The following is a 16,415-nucleotide window of genomic DNA, read 5'->3' on the forward strand; positions in this document are numbered from 1 at the left end:
TCCTTATTGAAACCTATGACCACTGGATTTCCAAATTCCAATAGGTAATGCACTTTATCTTCATGTAGAAGTAAAAAGATTAATTTTTTTCAAGATTTATGATATGTTTTACTTCTAAACAACCCCCCCCCCCCTCCTCACATCATATGTTATATGTACTGATTGAACAAAAACGTGTTCTACTTCAGCAAAAGGACCCATGGAAAAACATGGCATTCCAAAGTTATCCAAAGATAACTATGGGATTTGGAAAGTTAAGATAGAAAAGCACCTGAGGAGTGAAGAGCTCTGGGGTTTTGTTGATGAAAAGCGACCTAAAGATTCAAATGATTCGGAAAAAGAGGCACGAGTTCGATCAATTATTAGGAAAAATTGTGGAGCATGGGTACGCCCGTATATTGAAGGAAGAGGTAAAGCCAGTAATGTCTGGAAACAATTGGAGATCATGTTTAAGAATGCCGACGAGACATTGCGAACAAAAGGTATGTCTATGCAAGAATTATCTAGATGGAGACCTTCGATGATGTAAAATATTACTCAATCTAAAACATGAATTGTTCCATCTAATTAAGGTGATCAAAATGCATATGCTTTACATTTGCTAGGAACAACCACAAATTATACATGGTGGCTGGCCTTGTACAGAACTATTGCAAAGGGTGACTTGAAGACTGTGGATGAATTAGTCTCAAAAGATAGAAGTGTTCTTACTGTCAGGCTTACTTCTGAAGGAGAGTATCCTCTTCATATAGCGGTTAAACATCAAAATGTTAAAATGGTAGAGAAAATGGTAGAGATGATGGGACCTAATGAACTAACAACAACAGGAAAACATGGTAAAACAGCAATTCATATTGCTGCCTCAGTTGGAAACCTGAATATTGTGAAGGTCCTAGTAGAGAAGCATGCAGATCTAGTGATGCTCCCTTGTGATTACTATGAAAGTGACATCCCTTTAACTGTCGCTGCTAGGGCAGGCAATAAAGATGTTGTTTATTATCTATACCCAATCACTTTTGCAACATGATCGTCTTGATTATCCAACAGCAGAAGAAAAAGGAAAGAATATTATTAGAACAATCACTATACAACAAGATGGTCTTGATTGTCCACTAGAAAAAAAGAAAAAAAGAATATTATTACAGCTGGACTTCTTACTTCTCTAATTTTTGGTGATTTCTTCGGTGAGTGAAAAGCATTCTGAATTCTTTGGAGAAGTTTGTTATTACTATTTTTTTGTGTAATGGATTAAAAGTAAGATCACTTATTTATTTTGTTTGATAGATCTGGCTAATCATCTACTAGAGAGACATCCAGAATTAGTATTGGCAAAGGATGCAAATGGTCATACAGCCTTGTTTGCACTGTCAATGAAGCCTTATGCATTTCCAAGCTCATTCCTTTTTGGGAAGTCAGAAGGGATTCATTTCCTGAGAGATACTGTGGAGAACATCATATACTCAAGTAAGTTGTTCCCCCCCCCCCCCCCCCAAAAAAAAAAATTGGTGAACCCTTGCCACATAGACATATGTTTTTCTGACTCGTTTTCCATTATAAACTTGAAGTTACTGAGACACAACTTGTTCGCTTTCTAAATTATCTTCTAAATGCGAAACATTTTTGTCGTTTTAATATACTTTGGAGCAGACTTATATGTTGATGATAAGCACAATATTCCTTTGCTACAAACAAAAGGAGATGTAGAAAATTCATCCAAGGCATCCCAAGACAATGCTCAAGGTGACTTCTCTCTTGTGTGTGTCTGTGTGTGTTTGTGTGTGTGTGCAGCAAGCCTTATGATTGTGGGTTGATCAGGTGGAGACGGAATTACTATTCGATTTCGTAAGAGACTATCTCTGTGGTTCTGTGAACTACATGGGAGAGTACTCAAACTAGGTGAGCAACTAAGAAGAACTGGCACATAAATCTATTTGCATCCCTAAGCCTCCGCCATGACATACTTGTTTATGATTGCAGTTCCATATTATAAGACCATCTATGATATGAATTTAAAGCATCAAAAGGCTACAAAGCTACTACATGAAATGTGGAAGCTAGTATCAGAAATTGAAGAACTTGGGCCCCTCGAGGATGTTGTTGTTGAAGCAATGTTCCAGGCTTCTGAGCTTGGAATCACTGAATTCATCGACGACATCATCTATTATTGTCCTCAGCTTCTTTTGCAAACTTATAAAGAGTCTGAAAAACTGCAGGAAAATGAGCAAGAAAAAAGCGACCAAACTATATTCCATTATGCAGTAAGCCAACGCCAAGGCAAGATTTTCAGCCGCATTCATGACCTAGGCCTAATGAAGTATGACATCACAAGGTTAGCAGACAGGTCCAAGAATAGTATGTTACATTTGGCAGCAAAAATGGCCCCTGAAAGTTGTCTCAATCAAGTCCCAGGTGCAGCCCTCCAAGTGCAGTATGAACAACTATGGTACAAGGTAATTTTTACATTCCCAGTCCGGCCATTCTTACATGGTCAAGATAATAGGAACATAGGCAAAACCTATTTTTAAAACCTTATTACATATAAAGAGGTTGGTCAAAGTGCCAATAAATCTTCACACTAGGCTACTTGTGTCCATATTGGAGATGGAAAGCATCATGCCTCCTGGGAAGTAACCATAGATGAATCTAAGGTTTCATAAAAAGTGTAGTGTTTTGCTTTTGATATTTTTTTTCAATGCTTATCATAGGAAGTGGAACGCATCATGCCTCCAAACTATGAACAGTTTAAAAATAACCAAGGGAAGACGGCAAGAATTCTATTCACGGAGGAACATAAAGATCTAGTAAAAGAAGGGGCGGCTTGGATGAAGGATACATCAACACAGTGCATGGTGGTTGCAACCCTAGTTACCACAATTATGTTTGCAGCAGTGTCCACCGTACCAGGTGTCAAGGAGAGTGGCACAAGCGAGCCCAATTACATACATGAAAAGTTTTCTATAGTTTTCATTTCAGCAAACATACTAGCACTTTGCTCTTCTATTGCTTCGATGTTGATGTTTCTAGCCATCATTACTTCACGCTACGCAGAAGAAGACTTCTTGAAAAGATTGCCCCGGATGTTGATCCTTGGCCTTCTCTTTCTATTTATTTCTATTGCGGGGATGATGATAGAATTTGTTGTGGCTGTCCTAGTTTTAGTTCATTACAATGTTTTTTGGGTCTCCTTTCCTATTGTATTTCTAGCTAGTGTGCCAATTACCATATATGCTTATGTGGAAATCCCCCTTTTCATAGAATTGACTTTTCCTGCAACTAGGGCAAAAATGTTTGGGGTCAGAAAATAATCAAGTCTGCATGGAAGTTGAATGCAAGGGGTAGTTTCGGGTAGTAAGACAAGTTGAAGGAATAACTTGAGATGTGGTTTGTAGTTGAAGATGATGTATGTCATTAGTGGTTTGATTTGAATGTTAGGCATATCATTTGTTATGTTTTCCCTTCACTGTGGGTTGCCATAGTACATGTACTCAATTAATTGGGGCCATCTTATGACGGTTTAGGAGTTTGAATTCAATTACTGTTGAAATATCAATTGCTAAAACAATAAAAAAGAGAACACCCGTCAAGCCCATTGGATGAAATCCAAGTGTTCCATTCAAGGATTGATTGACGGCCAAGCCAAAACCAAAGCAGTCAAAAAGGTAGTCATTAAAATACTTTTATTCGGTCAAATAATAGATTGCGAAAAAAGGAATTAACAAGAGTACAGGAAATCCAAAGTCCAAACTAGGGATGTAAATGGATGGTCAAAAATTCAAATTCTGACTTTTTTGAATTCAGATGATCCGATTAGTAACTGGATACAAATTCGGCTATACCAATTTTAAGTTAGATATTATCCAATTCGATTAGAGATGTTTGACGGATACTATCCGTATCCAATTAAAGTTTAATTTTGGGGAATACATCATTATTCTTTCATTAATATTCATTAATAGTAGATAATTACATTAAACTATCAATAGTTACTCTAATCGGATGGTCGGATATTTGAACTACATTCTGATATTTTTATCCATCTGATTACTTTGAATTTGGATCAGATAAAATTCAAAAATTCGATTAACTAAACAAATTTGAATTCGGCTATAACTATATATATCTGATGGATATCATATTCGAATTCGGATAATGTATGTGTTTAATAATCGGATTCTGAGTCGGATATTACCATATTCAGGCCGAATTTGATCTGTTTTCATCCCTAATCCAAACTCTTGGATGACAAGAATGATGATCTTGAGTTCAAACAGGTTTCAAAGAGACGTTGATGTGTCAAACATGTGTGATAAAATTATGGAAAGTAAGAAGAATCAAGAGCTATAAAAATTCATTCTGCACATAGGTATAACAAACCCAATTCCGGATCTAACCAAGCTGTTATTATTTATAACATAAATAAAGAAAGAGATTATATCAAAAATAGACAGTAGGGTGTCATAAGAAATTGGATGCATAACAGACCCATCAAAAGGTGTATCTGGAGTTCTTTTCTAAAGTAAGCATGGACAATAAGGTACTGATGTGAAGCAGGAAAACTTGAAGTAATACTTGAGGAAAGAATAGATGAACATATATCATGCTAATTGGGAAAACCAACACTAAGGCCAAATCAAACTTAAAGAGCTTGAGGATCGCCACAGGTATCAGTAAGCCAATAGTTTACTCAGCCCAATATATGTCTAGCCATGGGAAAGATGTGAAGGCTAAGATCTTGTTGGGTCCCTTTCATGGGAAACTTTACGTATAGTTCCAGAGGTCTCTAACACGGTTTGGTGAGGTGTTAAATTATTCTCAATTCACAATAAGAAATCTGATAGAAGAGAATGTAATACTTCATGAAGAAAAGAAAAGACAAACTAAGAGAGGAAGATGGAGAGTCTCAGGAGGTAAGAGAGGTGGCACCAGAATGGAAATCAAATCAGTTGAAAAATTCCTGTGATTTGGTTTGATAAAAATCGGATCATTATTAATAGATCTGATCCCCCATTTCAAGAACCATGTTCTAAATCAGTTAGCCAAACAATTGAAAAAGAGGGGGCGGGGGAACAATTCCACACTCTCAAATCAGCGTCGTACCTTCGATTTAAACATTGAAGCCTTCCTCATTCTCCCTGCAACATTTCTCTCCTTCCTGGGTCTTCACATACCTCCAGCGATAATCTATCGAAAGTGAAATAGCCTACGTCCTTCCTGGGTCTTCACTACTTTTGAAAACCTCACTACTCTCACACCTTGCAAATGCTACCCTCTACTTGTCTCCCATCCCCTCTAGAAATGAATACTTCTAATTATCACACATACACTATTTATAGAGAAATCCAAAATCCTAATCAATGGAAATTTTGTTTTCTTCTTTGTTTGTCCAAGGTTCAAGAAGACCTAATTTGGAAATTACAAGCACCAATCTAGACATTTTAAAGCGTCTTACTTTAGTTCCTCGAGGAAGAAGATATGAAATGATATGAAAGGGTAAAAGAGTATCAAGAAAAATACTTGGGAGATGAAAGGTAAAATTGGTATTCTGAATACGTATTCAATGATTACAGCATCACTTAACCTCAATCCTTAACCCTAAGGTGCATTTGTAATTGATTTTTATATCAAAGATAGTAGATATAATTGGTTGCAAATTCAAAAGATATATATGTAATTTGTTCCAAAAAAAATTAAATATTTATAAAAAATGAATTTAAAAAAAATTTACCAAACCTCTAATTTCTAATTAGGACTAATTTTTCCACCCAACCAATATTTGACTTTGAGCTAACCAAATTACCCTTCTATTAAGTTTTTCTGAACATATAAATTTAATTTTTATTTCTTTTTATCTTTTTAGAGGATTTTTTCCCCCTAATTTAATTCCAATTAGGAAAAAATTCCTCTAAAAAGATTAAGAAATAATAAACTAAATTTATATGTTACAAAAAAAAAAGAGAAAGTTAATTGGAGGGTATAATTTGGAGAGTTAAAAGTCAAATATTGGTGGGCGATAAAAATTAGTACTAAAATATGGATTTGGTAATTTTTTTAAAATAGATTTCAATAAAATATTTTCATAAACATCTTATTAAGTAAATATATTTTCAAAACGAAATTTTTCAAGGGAAAAAAAATAAAGTGTTCATAGATTTATGATTCGCTCACAACTTATGTAATGATTAAACAAAAAAAATGTTTTACTTTAGTAGAAGGACCCATGGAAGAACGTCAAGTGCTTTCACTGGCAGACATTCCTAAGTTATCCAAAGATAACTATGGGATTTGGAAGTTTAAATAGAAAAGTACTTGAAGAGAGAAGGGCTTTGGAATTTTGTTGATGAAACAATACCTGAACCCCCTTCTAAAGATCCAAATGTTTCTATAAAAAGTGAACTGAGTTCAATCAACTATCTAAGAGAAAATGTGGAGTATGGGTTCTCCCATATATTGAAGGAAGTGGTGATGCCAGTTTTGTTTGGAAACAATTTTTTCTTGTTGCTCAAAGTTTGGAAACAATTGGAGATCATGTTTAAGAATGCCGACAAGACATTACTAAGAGTAGGTATGTCTCTATCACATATTCACAACTATGGTTGAATTAGTCTCAACAAATGAGAGTGTTCTTATTGTCAAGCTTAGTTTTGAAGGAGAGTATCTCTTCATATAGCGGTTCAATATCAATAGCTTAAAATTGTGGAGACAATGGTAGAGCCAATGGAACAAAATGATCGATCTAGCAATATCAGGAAAACTTGGAAAAACAACAATTATATTGTTGCCTTAGTTGGAAACCTGACTAATGTGAAGGTCCTAGTAGAAAGGCATAAAGATCTAGTGACGCTCACTTGTAAATACGATGACAAAGACATCCCTGTAATCATCGCTACTAGTGCAGGCAATAAAATTGTTGTTTATTATTATCTATACCCAATCACTACACAACAAGATCATCTTGATTGTCCACTGGAGAATAAAAAGAAAATAATACTATTACAGTTGGACTTCTTACTTCTCTAATTTTTGGTGATTTCTTTGAAGGAGTCTATTATTACTATTTTTTTTGTTGTATATTGGGTTCCATGTAATGGATTAAAAGTAAAATCACTCACTTATTTTGTTTGTAGATTTGACTATTCATCTACCAATGAGACATCCAAATTTAGTATTGTTGGAGGATGTAAATAGGCATATAGCCTTGGGTGCACTATCAATGAAGCCTTCTGCATTTCCATGTTCATTCCTAACTGCAAAGTTAGAAGGGATTTATTTCCTGAGAGATTGTGTGGAGAATATCACATACTCAAGTAAGTCGTTTTTTTTTCCCTCACTTGATGAACCCTTGCCACATAAGTATATGATTTTGACTCATTTTCCTTTATGATTCAAGTTCATGAATCACAGCTTGTTCACTTTGTAAATTGTTTTCTAACTTGATGCAACAAACCTTACGAATGGGGGTTGCACAGGTAGAGATGGAATTATTTTTGATTTCGTAAGGGACTATCTTTGTGGTTCCATGAACTAACTGCGAGGGTCCTACTATGAGGTGAGCAACGATAAGAACTTGCACATAAAACTACTTGCATTCCTAAAACTGTCCTGATAATTCTTGTGTGAAACTATTTGTAGTTCCAAGTTGTAAAACCATTTATGATATGAAATCAAAGCATCATAGGGCTACAAAGCTGCTGCATGAAATATGGAAGCTAGTCTCAGAAATTGATGACCTTGGACCTGTCAAGGTTGAAGCAACTAAATCAACGTTTCAAGCTTCTGAGCTTGGAATCACTGAGTTCCTTGACAAGGTAATCTGTAATTGTCCTCAGCTTATTTTACAAACTTATCCAGGGTTTAAAGAAGAGCAGGAAAAATAAGAAGAAGAACAGAAAAAAAAAAAAAAAAAAAGGTCAAACTATATTCCAGTATGTAGTTAGCCACCGCCAAGGCAAGATTTTCAACCGCATCATGACCTAGGCTGATGAAGAATGTTATCACAAAGTTAAGCAAACAGATTCAAGAATCTTGTGTTACATTCGGCAGCAAAACTGACCCCTAAAAGTTGTCTCAATTAAGTACCAGGTGCAGCCCTCCAAATGCAATATGAAGTTATGAACTACTACTGTACAAGGTAATTTTTACACTCCTTGCCAGTCATTCTGGCATGCTTAAGATATATGGGAGCATAGGCATAGGCAAAACTTACTTTTTAAATCTTATTACATATAAAGAGGTTGGTTAAAGTGCCAAAAAATCTCCACATTTGGCTACTTATGTCGACATCGGAGATGGAAAGCATCATGCTTCGTGGCGGGTAAACCATAGACGAATCTAAGGTTTCATATGAAGTATAGTGTTTCACTTTTGACATATATTAATTATTTTTTCTTTGTTATCATAAGAAGTAGCAAGCATCATGCCTCCAAACTACGAAAAATTTAAAAATACCAAGGATAGATGGCGAGAATTCTATTCACGGAGAAACATAAAGATCTAGTAAAAGAAGGGGCAGCTTGAATGATGGATACTTCAACACAGTGCATGGTGGTTGCAACACTTGTTACCACAATTATGTTTCTAGCAGTGTCCACTGTACCAGGTTCTGAGGAGAGTGACACAGGCAAGCCCAATTATACACATTAAAAGTTTTCTAAAGTTTTTGTTTCAACAAACGTACTAGCACTTTGCTCTTCCATTGCTTCAATGTTAATGTTTCTAGCCATCATTACTTCACGCTATGAAGAGGAAGACTTCTTTAAGAGATTGCCCTTGATGTTGATCCTTGGCCTTCTCCTTCTATTTATTTCTATTGCACGGATGATGATAGAATTTGGTGTAGCTGTCCTAATTTTAGTTCATTATAATATTTTATGAGTCTCCTTTCCTGTTGTATTTCTAGCTAGTGCGCCAATTACCATATAATTCTTATGTGGAAACTTCCATATTCATAAAGTTGACTTTTTTGACCAAAGCAACCCAGAAAGGCAGTCATCAAGATTACTCTTTCAGTAAGATAATAGCTTGTGAAAGAGGAATTAACAACAGTGATCCAAAATCTAGTATGACAAGAAATATACACAGATTTTTGGAACAAAGAGGGATAAAGTTGTGAGTGAAATGCAAGTCAAAGAACTTACTTAAGTATGTCATTTTTGAATAAACAATGTTGTATATAAGGTTTAAAATATTCCACGATACCATACGATACTAGTCAATACTAGTTGATATATATCATATTTAACCTAAGCGAAACGATACATCTCGATACGTCTCTCTATTGAACTACGTTAAAATACATTAGCCAGAGCGATACAATACTCTATACAGGATGATACGTCTCTTAAAATTACCTGACCAATATGATACTCAATACCAATACTTTAAACATTTATTGTATCTGCTCGTAAATTAACAAAGCGTCACTAAAAATGTGTATATCGTTACAAGACACACCAGATGAGGATATCCAACGTGGTTGCCTTCTTTACTCTTCTTATACTAGCAATAAAACTCTCAAATAAAAGACAAATTGTTTATAATTAGGTCATCTTTCCAAAGAGCTAACCGGCAAAATCACCTATAAGATTTGAACCAGATATTCTGAAAGCTCCAATCGAATTTGCCACGTAGGATTTCTTGACTTTAGGAATAAATAAATAAATAAATAACCGCGGGAGGCGACGACTGGGAAGTGGGAACAGGTAACAGGTTACAACCCCTATCCAATGACCAAAATATCCTTGGTAAAATATCAAAAGGTTTTGAATTATAATTGAACTTACAAACTTATATATCTGGACAACAAAGGGTAAAATAGTAATGACCAAAAGGGCCCCACCAGAATCAAACAACGGCGGCTACTTTTCTGAATTATATTTGAATTTTTTATTTATTTATTTTTTTGGTAAAATTATATTTGAAGTTTCCACCCACTCCACCATGAAGAACGAGGAAGTGCAAGTCGACAAGATTCTCTTCCTGCTGCATTTTTCTTCTTTAAACCCTGATCATTACGTCTCTCTCTTGACTATGTTCTGAGATCGATTGATTCTCTCTCTCTTGACCATGTTCTGAGATCGATTGATTTTGAAAGCAGGAGGAGATGCATATGCTAGTGAACTGCTCCAGCTGCCATATACCGCTGCAACTCCCCCCGGGAGCTAAATCGATAAGATGTGCAATATGCCAAGCAATCACCCACATCGCCGACCCTCGAGGCCTTCCTCCGCCTCCCAACCCGTATAATTTCTATTCTACTCCGCCGGTACAGCCACCATCACTCTCTCCCTACAACCACGCGCCTCCTGGTCCTCCGCCGTCCCCGCACGGCCGCAAGAGGGCAGTTATATGTGGCATCTCATATCGAAACACCAGGCACGAGCTCAAGGGATGCATTAATGATGCCAAGTGTATGCGTCACCTCCTTATCAATAAATTCAATTTCCCTGAGCCCTCCATCATTATGCTCACCGGTACGAATATTTCTCATCTGGGTTTTTCTGTTATGTTAATTCGCCTGTGTTTCCTTAATTTTAAATGGGTTATTGGTTCTTCTCGTCTTTAATTGTTCCACCATGGCTGAATCAGAATTTCTAATCTAATTAATAGTTTAAGCCCCAACCTCCCCACCCCCCCCCCCCCCCCCCCCCAAAAAAAAAAAAAAAAGAAGACACTGTCTTTTATAGTATCCCCATGATCTCCTCTTTACACTACAGTAAGGGAATATTAGGCAATGGCAACTCCTATTTAGAGACATCTGGGCTTCTCTGTGAATCGATCAACACAATATGAAATGGTATGTATTCTATTGTACTAAGTTTACAGTAAGCCCATTAACATAGGGTGGAATAGAAATCCACTCAAAGTGCAAAGCTTTCCATGTAATTCTTAGAATCCATGGGACTTGCCTCTTGTTTTCCACCCCCCCTGTCTATATCCTTTTTGCCCAAAAATGTTCACACCAATGCTCTATGAAACTGACTTCTCAATGTATCAAGGTTAGCACATCAGTGTTTCTGCTGTCGTACAGACACCAAGGTGGTTTTTGTTTGGATATCTGTTAAAACCAACAATTATGATGCTCATTGCATGTATAACAGTTGTCTACCCAAAGACCCATCCCAACGTAAAATCTTTTAAGGGAGTAAGTCTGTGCTTTTTGTCTTTAAAAGGGATTCTTGCCATCTCAGTTTTTCTTTTGGAGATACTGACTGTTCTCTGATCATGAGCTCGGATTGAGAAAGTTTTTAAGTCATTCTTTCTAATTGTCATAGATCTTGAACTTGGTTCTTTTTCATGTATGTTAGACTGGAGAAGCTGTCTAATTCTTACTATAGTCATCACCTGATGACGTTCCAATGCATGGCTGAAGCATTACATTCCCAGAGTCTTTATGCCTCTCAATTTAGTGTTGAATCTGTTTTGAATATGTATTATCCATTGATATATGCAAAGGAAAATCCTGGAAGAATTTTGATATGAGAATTTAGTCCTTCACTGAGAAGTCAAATTGCACTTTGGGTTCACAGAATCTGTGTCTTTTGAACTATATGTACATCCCCTTTCTACATGCACAAGAAGACAACGTTAAGTTACAAGAATATCAAAACAGTGTTTAATGTATCCCTTGTCAAATTAAAACCAGCTTTAGGGTTCAGGATGTCAAAATAATGGTCTAATAACGTGGGGCTTGTGGGACTCTCCTGGGGCTGTTGTTTCAAGGGAATGACAAGGGGAATGGCAGGACGTTCAATCCAGTTCTCGGCCTGTTTTGAACGCTGGATTTGAATCCCTAGCTTCTAGGGTTGCTTTAATCTCTTTTTCCTTACATGATAGATTGGCTAAATAAGCAAAAACAAAAAAGCAATGCTGTGAAAACATAATTTTATTGACCAATTGAATTGTCTCCCAAGGTTTATAATTGCCTCTTATGCTACAGATGGGATGGAAGTTGACTTACTACATAGGGTATTATTCATACAAAAAAATTAAAAGAAGGGGGCAACAAGAAAAGCCGAAGCACGCGACACGAAAAACAGGAAAGACGGCCCCACGGCCACACGGACCCCAACAGAGAGCAGGACGAGATGAAAACAAAAGCAGCGGAAACAAATTATGACCAATTGAATTGCTCCCAAGGTTTATAATTGGTTCTTATGCTACAGATGGGATGGAAGTTGACTTACTACATAGGGTATTATTCATACAAAAAAATTAAAAAGAAAAAAAGAAAAGAAAGAGAGGAGCAACAAAGTGAAAAGTTTCCCTTCCTGAAGCACTGCTGATTCACCGAAAAAATCATGTTTGATATAGACGATTTGTCTTTCTCCACTGGTCCACACTGTTGACCTCCAATCAGAGAGTCCAGGACTGAGATGAAAAGTGATAAGACAAACAATTTAGGAAACAAAAATAAAATAAATTTAAGTGCAAGAGGAATCCATTTCTTAAGTTGGGTTGGGAGTCTTGTTTTTCTTGCTTTGGGGGGGGGGGGGTTGGGGTGTGAATGGAGGGAGGGCTATTGGATCTTTTACTTCCTAACTGATTTTTCTGATTAGAATGATTTCTTAAAGTTATTGGGCAGGCCTTGGTGCAATGGTTGGTGGACCACAGTTTGCAGCCTGAGGTCAATGCATCAAAACAGCCTCTCAGCATAAATTGTTGGGTGAAGACTGCATAGGAAAATTGCACACACACACACACCCCCTGGCTTGTTTAGAAGCCTTCGGCACTGGGATCATCCTTTCTGTTTGGAGATTTTTAGTTTCAGGGTTTAGGCACCTTTTCTTTTCTTTTCTTTTTCTTTTTTTTTTTTTTTTTTTTTTTTTTTTTTTTTTGGGGGGGGGGGGGGCGGGATTGGGGGAGTAATGTACTGTTAGCTCTGATCTTTACCTCTTCCTGAAACTTGATCTGCATGCAGAGGAAGAAACTGATCGGCACAAGATTCCAACTAAATATAACATAAGGATGGCACTATATTGGCTTGTACAAGGTTGTCAACCAGGAGATTCTCTAGTGTTTCACTATTCTGGTCATGGTTCACAGCAGAGGAACTATAATGGAGATGAGATTGATGGATATGATGAGACCCTATGTCCCTTGGACTTTGAAACTCAGGGAATGATTGTTGATGATGAGATTAATGCGACCATTGTTAGACCTCTTCCTTCTGGGGTTAGGCTGCATGCAATTATTGATGCTTGCCATAGTGGTACCATGCTAGACTTACCATTCCTCTGCAGAATGAACAGGTCTGATCCCGATATATTTATAGTTTCATTTCCAATCATTCTATATTTCTATGATAAATGGAAATGGTTTATTGGCATTATGAACCATTTATTGCACATTGAATTCTGATATTTTGTGAGATTGGGAACCTAATGTAATAATTTTTTATACCCTCAGTAGCGGGCAGTATGTATGGGAAGACCATAGCCCTCCATCTGGGGTGTGGAAAGGAACAAATGGAGGGGAAGCAATTTCCTTCAGCGGTTGCGATGATGATCAAACCTCTGCTGATACATCAGTGAGTCTTGGGCATATTAGTGAAATGCCTTTTCTACTTTTCCCACTGGCATAATATTTCCTATTAATTTGCAACAGCATTTGCCTCACATACTGTAGAAGCAAGTGAAGAAGATAATTTTGGTGGCAGGCTTTATCAAAGATCACTTCAACTGGTGCAATGACCTACTGTTTCATTCAAGCAATTGAACGTGGAAACGCAACTACATATGGGAGCATGCTAAACTCAATGAGGAGTGCTATTCGTAATACAGGTAATGACTTTGGTGGTGGTCCTGTGACATCTCTCCTCACCATGCTTTTGACAGGAGGCAGCCTAACTGGGGGGCTCAGACAGGTAAAACTATCCTCACGACCATGAATATTTGTCTTTTGAAAACTGATGAGATTTAGCACTGGGGCATCCCTCTGAGTTCTCCTGGAATTTCAATTGACCTGTAGTGCATTCACATTAGCACACACAGGAGATTCGAATCCAAGCTTCTTTACTGGATGAATCCACTCCCCCCCCCCCCCCCACACACACACACACACATTCTTATTGTGGGGTAAATTACCAAAAAGCTTGATATGGCCCCTGGCCAGGGTATGCATGTATGTCCCCTTCCTCATTCGCCATCCCTGAAGGTCACCCCAATGTATTCTCTTTTCATCCCCCTTTTTGTGTTTTCACTTGAAAGAATAAGGTGATCTGGAAAAATACTATTGGGACAGAGTTAATGTGTCAAGGTGCATCCATGTAGTAGTGAATGGAGATTTCCTATCAGCTGGGTGATTTGGATTTTCTGCATCAAGCCTCCATGTATCTAGGGAGGAGGCATGATCATTTCAAAGTTTGACTTATGTCCTAAAGTTGCTGCTTCAACAGAGTCTGCAGTTCATATATTCCAGATATACTGTGCAGACCAGAAATATTTGTGTTCCTTTTATTCTGAAAACAAGTAATAATTAAAGGCAATGACCAAGGCTATATTAAATTTTAGTTCTTCAAATTTTTATCAAGTCTGATGTCATCCCGATCTAATATAACAGAATTTTTGACTGAAACTCTACAAAAGTCTGAACCCTTTGCAGAACTCAAAACTCCAAAATGTGAGGAAAATTACTGAGATGGTAGAAACATATCATGCAGAATATTGTCTAAGATTACTTTTGTAGGAAACTCCTGTTGTGAATCAATAAGAATAATACCTTTTTACTTATGAGATGAGGTTAACACCTCCGGAGTAACCTTTAGCTATAGAGTAACAAATTCAGAGTGTTGTTTTTAAACCTGTTACATATTAATTGTTGCACTTATAACCATCATTTCCTTTACCCCAAAAGAAACCATGATTCACGAATCATGTGTGCATCACTATTGTTCAAATCACAGCAATACTGACGTAGTTATGTTGCTAAAAAAAAAGAGAGGAATATTTGAGGGAACCATTCAGCTAGGGAACAACCAAATTTATGCATTGAAGTGGCAATTGGTAGTAGCAGTTGGTATTTTAGTTTTTGTTTCTTCATGGATATAGTTTTTATTGGCAAACTCATAAGAGGAGGTAAGCAAAACAATTGACAGGGTCCCCTGAGACAGTGGTAAAGGGGAACCAGGGTGTGCTTCAGTGCATTGTCAGTCAGGAGCAGGGAGGAGAGAGGAAGAGAGCACCTGTTGGCGCCACAGTGGGAGCTCAGAGAGACTCCCCCCCCCCCAAAAAAAAAATGTAATACATACGCATCATAGAATGCAGGATCAGGATGATAACCTGGACATATATTGACTACTGTAGGACATCTTCAATACCATTTTGTTGATCTTACAACTGTGTTGAAAATTGTGATAATATGATTAATATCATGTTTGCTGTTGTAGATTGTTCATTTTCAGTTGCAAATACGTAAAACAGTAGGAGTAGTACCTGAAAGTTTTATAAAATTAACTCAAATATTTCTCTCAATCGGTTTGCCATTATTAGATGAAGATCTAAACTCTTAACAGTTCATACTCTACAAGCATCCTGTGCATATGGACTTTCTTGTCACAAAGGACAATATCTTTTCATGACATCTGATGTAACTTTTTATTTTTTATTTTTTATTCCAGGAGCCTCAGTTGACATCCTACGATCCATTCGAAGTATATGAAAAGCCCTTCTCCCTATGATTTCTTATCCATTTGACAACCCATGGTTGATTTTCATACTTCGGTGAGTTATTTGTGGGAAGGCATTTGCCTCTGTTAACCCAATCTGCAGACTGGGGGTCCTTCGGCTTGTTTGTCAGGATGTAATTTTTCTTACTATTATTTAACCTTATTGAAATAACCAGATTGTTTGACAAGCCAAAGTCAGGAAATTCTACACTTAAAAGAGTCTCTCAATCTCATTTGGTTGCGACATGGTTCAGAAGTTAAAAACCCTTCTAATGGCAGATCAGTCAGCAATACGTAGGCATTAAAAAACCATTGGGGGAGAGGTGATGAATTGTACACACAGATGAAAATGTGCCTTAAAGTTCCTTTTATACTATGATCTGGTGTTGAATGTACCTAATTGCACGTTTGCCTGCAAATTTTATCAGAAATAATAATGTGAACGACCTTGTTTTCACATGTCAAAAATGGAGTTTACGACTTACAATGGCTTCTTACTGTCTTGTAACCACTGAACTGCTTGGTGGTGGTTCTTCGATTGGTAATCAGTAGTAAATCGAGTGCAGAGAGTCTTCAACATCTGTCAACAATAAACTAAGTGAAGAGAGTAGCTGTGTCTACAGGAGGCCCTCCACCCAGGGATTACCCTGAAGACGAACCAAATCCTACTTTCACTAGTGCCAATGCATGAATGACTACTATGGAGTTTCTGCTTCCCTGTAATCTACAAGAATTGGCCAACAAAGAAAGAGAG

At 37.1% G+C, this 16,415-nt stretch overlaps 2 protein-coding genes across 2 annotated transcripts; both read left to right on the forward strand.

Moving 5' to 3' along the window:
• The first annotated feature begins 199 nt into the window (after positions 1–199).
• On the forward strand, positions 200–3,305 carry LOC149013152 (uncharacterized). The gene is made up of 7 exons (XM_089157707.1): positions 200–482; positions 573–977; positions 1,285–1,464; positions 1,648–1,740; positions 1,816–1,896; positions 1,978–2,450; positions 2,706–3,305. The coding sequence occupies exons 1-7, from the start codon at positions 200–202 to the stop codon at positions 3,303–3,305; spliced, it is 2,115 nt and encodes a 704-aa protein (XP_089013833.1).
• A 6,625-nt stretch (positions 3,306–9,930) lies between these two features.
• On the forward strand, positions 9,931–16,145 carry LOC149013153 (metacaspase-1-like). The gene is made up of 5 exons (XM_089159887.1): positions 9,931–10,469; positions 12,917–13,247; positions 13,405–13,525; positions 13,655–13,861; positions 15,614–16,145. The coding sequence occupies exons 1-5, from the start codon at positions 10,100–10,102 to the stop codon at positions 15,671–15,673; spliced, it is 1,089 nt and encodes a 362-aa protein (XP_089016013.1). The 5' UTR covers positions 9,931–10,099; the 3' UTR covers positions 15,674–16,145.
• The last annotated feature ends 270 nt before the right edge of the window (positions 16,146–16,415 follow it).

Source organism: Hakea prostrata, chromosome 6 (genome assembly GCF_041222555.1).
Source record: "Hakea prostrata isolate BN-2017 chromosome 6, UWA_Hpros_2, whole genome shotgun sequence".
Classification (NCBI taxonomy): domain Eukaryota; kingdom Viridiplantae; phylum Streptophyta; class Magnoliopsida; order Proteales; family Proteaceae; genus Hakea; species Hakea prostrata.

Bases quoted from the DNA above. Each gene is read 5' to 3' on its own strand.
- LOC149013153 (XM_089159887.1), top strand. From the start codon at position 10,100: ATGCATATGCTAGTGAACTGCTCCAGCTGCCATATACCGCTGCAACTC. The intron at 13,526-13,654 runs GTGAGTCTTGGG...TTTTGGTGGCAG, and splicing joins AAACCTCTGCTGATACATCA to GCTTTATCAAAGATCACTTC. The intron at 13,862-15,613 runs GTAAAACTATCC...TTTTTATTCCAG, and splicing joins TAACTGGGGGGCTCAGACAG to GAGCCTCAGTTGACATCCTA.
- LOC149013152 (XM_089157707.1), top strand. From the start codon at position 200: ATGGAAAAACATGGCATTCCAAAGTTATCCAAAGATAACTATGGGATT. The intron at 483-572 runs GTATGTCTATGC...CATCTAATTAAG, and splicing joins CGAGACATTGCGAACAAAAG to GTGATCAAAATGCATATGCT. The intron at 1,741-1,815 runs GTGACTTCTCTC...TGGGTTGATCAG, and splicing joins ATCCCAAGACAATGCTCAAG to GTGGAGACGGAATTACTATT.